General features: G+C 41.0%; 1 protein-coding gene across 3 annotated transcripts in view; it reads right to left on the bottom strand.

The window, feature by feature from the left end:
* Positions 1-12,565, bottom strand: part of CTTNBP2 (cortactin binding protein 2) — a 163,298-nt gene that overhangs the window by 33,516 nt on the left and 117,217 nt on the right. For all 3 annotated transcript variants that reach the window (XM_081537840.1, XM_081537839.1, XM_081537838.1), the window contains exons 10-14: positions 10,591-10,866; positions 7,872-7,967; positions 6,600-6,679; positions 1,102-1,188; positions 920-1,019 (exon numbers count right to left, since the gene is read on the bottom strand). In XM_081537840.1, coding sequence (XP_081393966.1) covers positions 920-1,019; positions 1,102-1,188; positions 6,600-6,679; positions 7,872-7,967; positions 10,591-10,866 — 639 coding nt within the window. The remainder of the gene's footprint in view (positions 1-919; positions 1,020-1,101; positions 1,189-6,599; positions 6,680-7,871; positions 7,968-10,590; positions 10,867-12,565) is intronic.

Here is a 12,565-nt window from a genome sequence, read left to right as displayed (position 1 = left end):
TCTTCTTGTCCATGGAATTTTCCAGGCAAGAATACTGGAGCAGGTTGTCATTTCCTACTCCAGGGTATCTACCAGACCCAGGCATCGAACCCATGTCACACTGCAGGAGAATTGTTTACCTGCTGAGTCACCGGGCAAGTCGAAATGAATTAATTAATGCATGGTTTGTGTTTAGCAAAGTGCTGGTCAATGGCATACTAAGAATGAAGTGGAGAAAGCAGTGCACCCCAGGTGCAGCAATAAGGGGTGCTTTGTTGTACAGAATTTATGAATAATAAAATTTACTAAAAAATCGATCGCTTATTACCACTGTGCAATTAACTCAAAACTGCACCAATGATATAATAGTTTCACTAAGGTGGACTGCTCCCACCACCCACCCCCTCCTTTGGTATCCTCTGCTGCTGCTGCTGCTAAGTCGCTTCAGTCGTGTCCGACTCTGTGCGACCCCACAGATGGCAGCCCGCCAGGCTCCGCCATCCCTGGGATTCTCCAGGCAAGAACACTGGAGTGGGTTGCCATTTCCTTCTCCAATGCATGAAAGTAAAAAGTGAAAGTGAAGTCGCTCAGTCGTGACCAATTCTTCGAGACCTCATGGACTGCAGCCTACCAGGCTCCTCCGTCCATGGGATTTTCCAGGCAAGAGTACTGGAGTGGGGTGCCGTTGTGACAGCTATATATTACACTTCAAACAGATAATTTATAAACAGAATGCAGGATGTGGAACAGATGCAATGACATGTACAGAAATGGCTTTTTACAAGTGTCACCAGGGTTCCCAGTTTTCATCCCATAGCTGTGGCATAATTGAACAGTCTACTTAAATTTACCCCCAAGCACAACATTTTTTCCTTGCAATGGCTTAATTGACAAACATGCCTTTTGATTATCACAATTCAGTTTGCTGAGATGGTCTTACCGCTACTGATGAACAGATCTACTAGCTGTTCCTTGGAGAAATCAGCATCCACTTCGGCTCTCACTATTTCACAGGGGAATCCTGCAGCCATTTGTCTGTGCTGTGATAAGAAAAGAGTGTGGTTAGTTCTGAACTCTTTCGTGTTTTCAAAGAAAAGGAGACGGTTTGTGGTTAACCCATACCTTCAGGCAGAGTGCAAGCTGATGGGCGATGTAGTCTTGCAAGCTCCCTTCTGGGCCATGGAAAATGACATTATGATATTGCTCGACCTATTAATAAACCAAGAGAAGACCTTAGGTAAAAATGCTAAGGAAAAAAGTGGTACACGGTGTAGAATGTCCTTTCTGATTGTTTTCTGCCTTTCAAAAGATGCAAAGTATTTTTTTTTAGGGATTGGCTTCATTCACTGGGCATATGGTCTTTCATTTTAATGTGAACACTGACAAACATAGTATTTTATATTTTACACAGTATTTACATGTTTATAGCAAGAGAGGGCCTTTTTTGAAAAAGTATACTCCTTTCTTTGCTCCATTTTCTACACTGAGGTTCAGTATACAACCTGGGAACATAGTTCTTAGTGTATTTTGTCCTTTATAGATATTCTGTAATTTTTTTATTATTATCCTTTACAGATGCTCTTTAGTTCAAATTTTCCCAATGCTTTTCTTACTTTTCAGAGGTTAAAATAGCAGTGAATGTTTTTCAGGAAATTTTGGACAATACAAAGAAAAATAAAGAAGCAGAATAGAAATCACCAAAGCAACCACTATAATATGTTTGTTTCCTTCCAGTTTTCTTCTCTGCACAGTTGATATGCATGTATTTGGTTTTTAAGCATACAGGAGTGCTATCTTTTTACCTATTGTATATCAGAGAACACCTTTGTGTTGACTTTTTACATAAAAGACATCTTCAAGAGGATAAAATACTTGGATCAATTCTCTATATAATCCCACTCTTTGAAGCACTGAATTCCAGAAATCTAGGTAGAGACTAGCTGATCACTTTTCCTTGGTAAAAAAAAAAAAAAGTCTCCTTCTTGGAAGCCTATAGTGATTTTAAAAACTCTTTATCCTCATGTATAAAAATATCTCATCTAAGAACAGGTGGAGATGTAGTGGGTACTAGGATGGAAAGTCAGTGAATGATGTTTTATGCAGGACAAGGGCAGTGATGTTTGGAGTGAAACTGGGGTGGAGATCAGCCTCCCACATCCCCATGATCTAGCGCTGTGCTCCCATGCTGGGGAGGTTTTTTCCTAGAAAGGTTTGGCAGGAAAGGACCCACACAGTGAAGCACCAACCTAACCAGTACCGTTGACGAAGCTCATATGAGGACTGAGCCGCCCAGACTTAGAAAAGTGTTAGACACAACAGGGTCTTTTCTTTTTAATCTGCAATGGGACAGTGTAAGGACATGGATGCGTATCTTTGTGCTGTTGTTGCCCTACTGTGCTCTGATCAGTTTGTCCCTTTTACATAACAGGGAAGGTCACATCCTAGAGGGTGACCAAAGTGGACTTTTGACAGTGACTATGCCCCTGGCTCCTTACAGGAAAGGGCAGATTCTGAGCTATGAAAGGAAGGCTTGAGGGAAAGCCCTTGGCATGGAAGGAAAAGGGAACTCCTTCCTTACCTGGGGTCTTTAAGACCTGAGCTTTGGCCTCCCAGGAGACCCTGACATGTTTAGACGAGCTCCTAGAAAGGGAAGGGAAACCAGGCTTGACCAACTAGGTGTCAGACAATGGGCTAAGGAAGGAAGAGATCCTAAAGGGGCCCCTTGATGTTGCACTGGGGACTGAGTTTTAGGCTCTGAAAGACAATTTACCTGGTAGCCACCAGTGATTTCATCTTATTTTAAATATTATTCCACCACTGCTAAGCCTTCAATAAAAAAGAGAAGAGCTGGATTCACAGTGGGGGTAGGGCAGCAACAGAGAGACTAGCATGTCTGGAAGAAAAACGACATGGCTGCAGCTGCCGGACAAACATCAGGATCCTAACATGAGAGGCTGAGCTCAGCAGTGACTGGCCTGGGCTGTTTTCCGTGGAACTGGGAATCTGAAAACCAAACAGTGGTAAAGGTGCCAGCCAGGAACTTTCTAGGATATTATCTCTCCCGTGTCTCTGGGACAGGGCCTCCCTCAGAGACACAGGAGAGATAATATCCTAGAAAGTTCAGTTGAGGTTCTGCTTCTAGGTAGTGAGGCTATGGCACCACAAGACTTCAGGGGTAAGCTTTTATTAAAGAAGAATTATTATAGCATAGTCTGTTCTCATTTGTACCTATGTGACAGGGAAGCTTGGGGATACATAGATTGTTCTTGTCATTAAAAAGTGTTGCCCATTGCCCAGATTTATCTAGTTATGGTCTCTTTCTCCCAATTTTAAATGAAATAGGGTAAATCCTTTGGACATGTGCAAACTTTTTTCAGCTTGGAAAATTTTTCTTCCATTATGCTTTTGTTAATTTCTCCTCTTCTAGTTCTAAGGCACACCTGTAAGGCTTAAATTCCCTTGCTGTGCTCTGTGAGGACACCTGTCCCTTCATCATTACCCTAACTCTGTCCTTCTCTTCTACACTCACAACCCTGAATGGAACTTTCACTTATCACCTCTGTTCTGCTCTTTATGATCTCAAGTACAATTTCAATGAGGCCATTGCATTTTTGGTTGTTCTTTGATGAGTTCCTTGCCTCATCCATCTCCTTTCCAACCCTTTTCCTTTTCATCTTATCCTGACCTCTACCATGGCTTTCTTGCCCTGCTTTCACAATCTATCTCCTTGCATCCTCTAGAGAATGAAGATAATCTCCTAAAGTTCTTTGTTCTTTTTTTTAAAGTTATTTTTAAGCTGTGTTCTTCTGAGTTTTCAGGATGGTTTTGTTCTTTTCTGCAGTATTCTTCCACAGTATAATGTTAAGTTGTCATGGGTATTTATCTACTGTGAAGCGACAGGAAGAATTCTGCAGTAAAGCAGGATGTGTGGACCATTACTGATTTCACTCACTGTCCACTGACTTTCCAGCTGAATTAGGTCACTAGATGGATGGCAGGCTGGTGTCTATAATTTCTACTTCAACTCCAGGATCCAGCACTGGCTGCAGTTGACCAAGGCCCTGCTGTTTCCCTTGGCGGACAAGTGCATGAGCTGAACTGCAGACTCAGGAAGCAGGATGCTCCTGTACCCAGCCCACTGAGAGTGCGGATAGAATATACTTCCTGATGCAGCACAGTCTCACCAAAGCCCATGATCTCTGCTCAGGGATTTCTAGGATCCAACCTCTGAACAGCTGTGGAAGGACCTGTGCTGACAGGGGATGGAGGAGAGTATCATGGTGCTGCCAAAAGCAGAAGCAGTAAAGGATGTATGCTCAATTTTCTAACTGCTGTAAATCTTGCTTTTTTTTTTTTGAATCATTAGTAAAGATGGATAAGAGAAAGATAACAATGTTTTCCTATCTCATCTCAGGTAGGCCTCAAATAAGTAAATCTGACAATCTCTTGCTCCTCAAGTTAGTGAAAAATTTTTCTAGATTCTTGCCCAAGGAAAACCTCAGTTCTATTTTTTTCTGTTACTATGAAGCTTTATCCCTTTTCAAAAGTACTTTAGTGAGAAATTGTATGTTAGGTGCTGCTTGCCAGGTGCAATTTTAAAGCAGAAATCTTGAGCTCTCCAAATTAATCCCAAATTGCCATGAATTACTGGGTAGAAATTCTCTCACAAAGAACGGATAGTTTCACACTAGTGACACAGGTACAAATTTTCAAGGTTTACTGAATAGTCTGTGCTGTGTGATGCACTTAAGTCGCTCACTTGTGTCTGACTCTTTGTGACCCCATGGATTGTAGCCTGCCAGGCTCCTCTGTCCATGGGCATTCTCCTGGCAAGAATACTGGAGTGGGTTGTCATGCCCTCCTCCAGGGGATCTTCCCAACCCAGGATCAAACCCAGGTCTCCCACATTGAAGGCAGATTCTTTACCAGCTGAGCCACCAGGTAAGCCCAAGAATACTGGAGTGGGTAGCCTATCTCTTCTCCAGCGGATGTTCTCGACCCAGGAATCGAACCAGGGCTCCTGCATTGCAGGCAAATTCTTTACCAGGTAAACTACCAGGGAAGTCCACTGAGATTTTCAACTAGCACTGAGATTTTCAACTAACATTGCTATTTAATCTTGCCTCACTTTTGAAAACAAGTTTAGCCATCCTGTCAAACTGCCTACTTAAGATTGACTTTGAAGTCATGTAACAGCAAGAGACCCAACTTAACAGATAAGCTGCCTTCAATTCCAGCACCTCATTTGTTCTCAGATTGTTGGTTCTCAGGAAAGACAGAAAAATTTTACTGAAAGGCCATTCACTAGTAAGCATGTCTGTCCACATAGTCTTACATCCTCTCTAGAATATAAATAAGTGAATTCAATAAGTAAATCAAGGTAAAAGACTTCTAGATCAATTCAGACATTCTAATGCAAGTATCCTATTAGTAGGTTTCTACTTATTTCAGGTATTATCAATTTTTTTGTGAATGATATTTTGTTCTAGCTCATCAAATGACACAGTTGTGTTGGTTACCATTTAAGAGCTGAACAAAAATACTGATTATGGAAGCCTCTTGCTATATTGAAACTGGTGAAAACATGCAAAGCTATGCCAAGAAAACATATTTATCTGTTTTAGTTACCATATTATTTCTCCAAATAGCAAGGCCTGAGGTTTAAAAAATATACATGCTCCATGCTTCCAGCAGAGGGCAGCTCTAAAGATAGAGAGATAGGTAGACAGGAAGGCAAACAGATGGTGGCGGGGCGGGGGTGTTAATCTTTTAACTGTTGAAAGGAGATCTGTTTTTTGAAACCCAAAATCAAACTCAACTTCTAAAAGGTGAATTGTAGTCACCAGATTTATCTTCTAAGTGCATGCTTACAGTGTGACATTTCTGCTTATTAGTAAAGGGACACAGGGCTTGTTATCACAATTGGTACCAATCCCTTTTATTCTGGTGTCTTCAGAGCCTATTCAGGAAGCTCTCGTCACATGTCAATTAGTGCTTTGTGAGGCAAATGAATTCTGGATAAATGGAGACAATGACCTCCACAAAGGCCCATCTATCCCTTTATCTTTTTTTCCCTCCACAGTGTTTTTCTGCAGAATAGAGTTTACCAGAGGAGCTGTAGTCCTGTTATAGTCAATGTGGCACCTGCAATGTGTTTTCAGACTTGTGGCATTATTTTAAAGCAATAAACTTCAACATTTGGTCAGAGTTTCACTTGTCTGGGGAAAAGCTTCTACTATTCTGAGACAGTTTTTAGGCCAAGCTGTGCTGAGATGCTGAACTCAGAAAAGAATGAAAAATAAAAGGTTTTTACCGAGCTAATGAAACCGGGATGGCTATAGGTTAACGGGTCATGCTTTATAGCTAAGACTTTCATTACAACCTCTCCAAAAACTTAATTTTAAAGAACTAATTTATATATGACTTCAGAGCCACACAGAATACAGTTACTGTCAACTTACTCATGTAAAGCTCCCCCAAACAATACTGGAACATCCAGCATCAGGCATAACCAAAGCCGGGGGTCTTTCATGCTAGTGTTTTTAGGCATTTGCAGAGGTCTGTCTTTATAGAATAAAGAATAATGGAATTCAAGAGAAATTACTGGTAGGTCCACCTACCAGTCTGAGGTAGTTCTGCAGCATCTGAAGAGGGATCATCGATGTGTAGGTCACACTACTGAGGCAGCCCTCCTGAGGCCCTGAGAGAAGGAAACACAGAGAAGGAAGATGGGCACTTCATGTCAACGGTAAGAATGATCAAAACCTAACAGCTGAAGGTAAGATACAAGATGGTTACCGACTTTTGTAGGCAGAGCTGACATGTGGCCAAGAGGAACCAGTGTGCCTTTACCGTCGTGAAGATGCTGTGACACCCTGGACTGGGTGAAAAACAGCCCCTGCCATGGCTCCCAAGAGTTCCTTGGCTGACCTGATCTTCCCCAGGGGGAGCCCACCCATCCCATCAATCATGACCAGAGCCTTCAGATCCAGGTTCCAACACTGTAGCTTGTATCTTCTCTGATTGCTGGATTCTATATTTTACTGCTTATAAGCCATGTATAATACCAATCCTCAGAAGTTCTAGCTTTGCCAGCATCAATGTACATGTGCACCCCCAAATTCTGACCCCCGCTTCCACCCCCTTCTGTGTTCTGACACTCTCTCCACATGGCGTTTGAGCCTGAAGGAATTTCCTGGAATGGTCTCAGGCTTTTCTTTAAAAAAAACCTAAGTCAAATAATAAAATAAAACTTTATTAGTTGAAACTAAATTTTTAAAAGCTCCATTCCCAAACCTGGGAAATACACGATAAAATCAGTAGCCTTTTAGCATTAAGGGCTGGGAAACTGAGAATTCCTATACTACTTACTAGCTGCACACACTCAGACAAGAACAAGGCTCTCTGAGCCTCAATTTCCTTACACATAACATGAGGATAAACAGAGATACCTATCTTAATTACGCTGTTGTAAGGATTACATGAACTTATACTTGTCATGTACTGCAAACAACAGGACTAAGCACACAGTAGACGCTCACTGAAGATTAGCTTGTACCATAATAATCACATTCGTCATACGCTGTACTTGACAGCAATAACACATTTCTCTTAACATGGTATCTGTCACTCTCTTATCAGTATATCGGCTTTTTCCTAATGAGAAAGGCAATCAGAGTTGCAGCAATTAGTGATCAGAACAGACATCATCACAGATGTCAGAAACATGGCTTTTGATTTTTCTTCTCCTTATCAAATATTTCAAAGAAATCTAATTACTCAGCAGTGGGAGTCACGCACGCATGGCTTGGGGACACAGGACAAAATCATGAATCATGAGACACTCATGATGCAAACTCTCTCAACGTCGTCTCAGTTTGGAATATCCTTACCTGACAAAAGCACAGTGACCTGCTCTGCTTTATTCGTTCTCATAAAGTCCCACGGGGACTGGGTGAAACTCTGACCTGCTGACCATGGCACATTTCCTAGTTCAAAAAAAGGTAAAAGGAATTGTCAAAAGATGCTTAAAAGGAATTCTTCTTATGAGTCAATGTACACTCTCCTGTGTGAGACCCTAAAGGACTCTAGAGCTTGGACTGTCAGAGACACAGACTATGGAAAGGGTCACACAAAGGGTTAACTCTCCAGCATAATTTTCACTGATAGTCAGTGGGAGGCCTTCAAGTGATAGGGATTGAACAAAATCTGGACAGTGCAAGTATAAACAATATGTCCAGGGTGTCATTTTTAAAAACAAAGGAGATGATACCCTTCCATGGTTCTTCCAGTGCCTGCTTCACAAAGCTAGAGCACTTTGAATGAGGCAAGAGATCCTTTATGATCTGGTCCCTGATACCTTTTCCAACACATTTTTGGATTCACAGGCAACTTCAGGGGCTCAGAATAAATCAAACCTTTCACAGTCTGGGCTCTCTGCTCACTCTTTCCCAGAAAAAAGGGCCCCACTTTGTAAGTGTCCATTCTAGGGAGGGAGCAGTCGTAAGCACTTATTTTCATCCCTTCCTTCCATAGATCAATTCCTAAATGCCTATCCTCAGCACGCCCCCAAAATGCATGCATAGCTCACCTGTAACTCACTGTTTCTCTGTTGCCTTCGGTCTCTTTAATCCAGCTTAGGTTATTGATACAGTAAAGTTTCTCGTATACATACATAATAACAGTGTTGTGGAGGCATACCTCCTTTTATTGTGCTTTGCTTTTTTGCATATCGCAGATATTGTTATTTACAAATTGAAGGTTCTTGACCTTGCATGGATCAAGTCTATCAGTGCCATTTTTCCAACAGCCCATTTGCTCACTTTGTGCCTGTGTCACATTTTTGGTAATTCTCACAATATTTCAAATGTTTTCACTCTCATTATATGTGTTATGGTGATCTGTGATCACTGATCTTTGATATTACTATTGCAAAAAGATTATAACTTGCTGAAGGTTCAGATGATGGCAAGCACTTTTTAGCAAAAGTTTTTAATTCAGTATGTATAGTTTTTTAGACATTAAAAAACTATTGCTATTATACACTTAATAAACTGCAGTACATTGTAAGTAATTTTTATTCACACTGAGAAACCAAAAAATACATAAGACTTGATTTACACTGGGAAACTTTTATCGCTGTGGTCTGGAACTGAACCTGCAGTATCCCTGAGGTATGTCTGTAATCACCAACCATCAAGTGGCCACAGCCAGGTACCAAACTAAAGACCTAACCCACAGAACTCAGTGATTTTTTAGATATGAAATGCTACTTGGGTGCCCCACAACTCAGGGACAAGAATGAACACCAGAACAGACGGGCCTTTGCACCCACTGCTCACAGAAGTACATGGATCTGACGGTGGCGAACAACCACCTGCCTTCCCCGTTTCCAGATTAGCTGGATGAGGGCTGATGATGGAGGGCCTTTTCCTTCAAAGCAGGACTGTGCTGACTGTGTCTGTTAGAAATCAGAAGAACCACAGATCCCTGGGCAGACCCACACTTTAAATAACACTGCACCTGTGGGCAAATGAGGTCCTGAGAATCATTTGACTTCTTTTCTAAATGTACTTCTAAAATGATATAATTCTGTAATAATCATTTTAAGATCATAAAAATCCATAAAATTAAGTTGTGAATAATCTACTTCAAAAATGAGTGGATATAGATGTTTTCAACGTGATTTAGGGTATATGCCTGAACAGAATGAAACACTTTCTAATATAAGCTGATACATTAATCACATGCTGAAACTTGCCCTTTCCTCAATCTTGACTCTTCTTTTGCAACATGGTGCTATTGAAAATGCACAGACTTTCCTATCAGACAGACTGGGATTTGAGAATTGACTTCTTTGTTCCTTAGCTGTGTGACCTCGGGCAAGTTATCTTGTAACTAGTTATCTGTAAATGAGCCTGCTGTAAGGACTCAGTGAGGTCTGTATATAAATATAGCTCCCAGCACAATCCTGACACCACAGGAGGTTCCCCATAGACGTCAGATCTCCTAGTTCAACAGGAAAGAGACTATCCAGGACAACTAACATTTATAGTACATGTATTATGCTCACCAGAAAGCAAATCTTATCTTTTTAAGTTCTTCGGAGTCCCATCAAACAGAAACAAGCAGTTATCACCCTGACTCCTCCCAAGTGGGAGCCTTGACTACATCTTCATTAAAGGGCTTCTTGTAACTCTCGGCTTTATTAGGACTCTCGTCTGAAGGTAAGGTGTTCATGCTCTACTGCATCTCTGGTGCAGTCCAAGAACAAACTTGGAGCTGTGTTCAGAGCTTGTGCATTAGCAAGCAGCTGCAATGTGGTTAGTTTCTTGCATTTATCAAAATAGCAAGTGCAATCACAAAGCCTCATCAAGGGCTTTCATGTTCTTCACTCTCTGGGTATTATTTGAGGTGTAAAAGCATTTTTATACCAACAGGCAACATTATGTAATGGCTGCATTATGAATACTCAAGGTTTTCAGTGCCAGCAGCTGCCACAAGTGAGCTTTGAATGTATTTAATCAATGGACTATGAATCAGATTAGGGAGCCCATAAACATAAATAAGCCCAGAAATTTAACTTTCCCTTCATTGCAGGACTGCTGATACCTAACGTGATGGATCGCACACTGCTTGCACTGAGGCCAATGCTGGAGTCGGTGGTGCTATTAAACGTCATGTCTTCCAGGCTCCACCATCCATCAGAAGAGATTGCTTGGAAATGGTTTGTCAGAGCTTGACTCACTGCTTTTGAAAAATCATCCCATGATGTCTGTTTGCGAATATTTAAAGCACATATTGTGTTTTCACATTCAAAGTCATCGGCACCGTAGCTGCCTGGTTCAATCTCACCCACTGAAATCCTTAGGGGTATTTTAAGAGCATCTGTTGAAAGAAAAAAAAAAAATTAGGGAAACAAAAATCCTGATAGGAAGTAAACCAGCAAAAATTTTACACAAAAAAAGAAACAGATATAAACATTTTGAAAACAAAGCAAAGTACAGCCATCCTTTTCAAATATTGACTGAATATTTGTTTATTGGAGTAGATTTTGGTCTCCCAATCTCTTGATAGTTTCTTTGGAATCATGTTGCTTGAGCTCTTTATCTTTGCCTATTTGGCCGGCTCTACTTCCTTGATTCCTTCGCTTGGCAAGATTCTCATATTCTTTCAAAAAGTATCAGAGAAAACTAGAGCCCTGTCTTGACTCTGAACTCTCAATTGCCCTTTCTCCTCACCTTCCTTGGAAACATCATGAAGCAGAGGGGTTATTGCTGAATAACAATGTGCTGTGTGCTGTGTCAGTGTGCTGAGGACAGTGGCTTCAGGCTCACACAGACCTTGGGCTTGGCCTCAGGATTACTTTCTACTAGCCATGTGTCCTTGGTAAACTGCCTTAAGCGCTCTATGCCCCAATTTCTCTACAAAATGGAAGGAAGGTACAAGTGAGTTGCTATGAAGAGTAAATGAATTTGTGTTTCGAGGGGCTTTAACACACTACTTGTGTAACACATTATCTGTTAACACACTATCTTACAAGAACTAGTAGGTACTTGATAAACGGTAAACAGTGCAGTAGAAGCTTTTAAAATAATCCTTCCAATCTCTCTGTGATACCAACTGAGGTATCCCCCCAGGTGGACAGCACCCCATGTACTTCTGTTCTCATGAACTGAATTATATGTAAGAGCCACTTGTGTTTAGTCCTAATCTTCATGACTGTTGAACACAAACTATAATTAGTAAATTAAATATTCCAGATACTGAAGAAATGAGTTCCTACTTCTAGAAAATCGGAACACTTTTTAAACTGAACAAAGGAGCTGCTATAAAAGTTTTTAATGCGACACGGACGAGACAGCTAAATAAAATTAGAAAAAAATTTAATTGTCTTGAGACAGATATTGTCATTAGTTTGCTTCATAAATATGTTTAAATCCTCAAACACTAGAAACCACAGATGAAACATTAAAGGTGTGATCTGTTCAAGTAAGAATACATGGCATTTCGATCAGGAGAACCATATTAATACGAAGAACTTCACCTAAAAGTTGATGAATTACTTGGTGTGTTTTAAATTAAAACAAAATGTTTAAAAATATGTTATTTGTATGAGCCCCTTCTTAAACGTTTCTTCTTTTTCCATTAACTGACCAACTTGTTCAGTTGCTAAGTCTTATCTGACTCATTTTGACCCCAAGGACTGTAGCATGCCAGGCTCCTCTGTCCTAAACTATTTCCCAGACTTTACTCAAATTCATGTCCGTTGAGTCAGTGATGCTATCTAGACATCTCATCCTCTGCCACTCCTTTCTCTGTTTGCCTTCAATCTTTTCCAGCATCAGGCTTCTCTTGTGGCTCAGATGGTAAAAAATATGCCTGCAATGAGGGAGACCTGGGTTCGATCCCTGGGTTGGGAAGATCCCTTGGAGAAGGCAAAGGCTATCCACTCCAGTATTCTGGCCTGGAGAATTTCATGGACTCTATAGTCCATGGGGTTGCAAAAAGTTGGACACGACTGAGAAACTTTCACTTTCCCAGCATCAGGGTCTTTTCCAATGAGTCAGCACTTCCGATCAGGTGG

The sequence above is a fragment of the Giraffa tippelskirchi genome, chromosome 10, assembly GCF_054371585.1.
Source record: "Giraffa tippelskirchi isolate mGirTip1 chromosome 10, T2T-mGirTip1v1.2.pri, whole genome shotgun sequence".
Lineage (NCBI taxonomy): Eukaryota > Metazoa > Chordata > Mammalia > Artiodactyla > Giraffidae > Giraffa > Giraffa tippelskirchi.
Note: the sequence above shows the minus strand (reverse complement) of the source record. Positions and strands in the feature narration are given on the sequence as shown.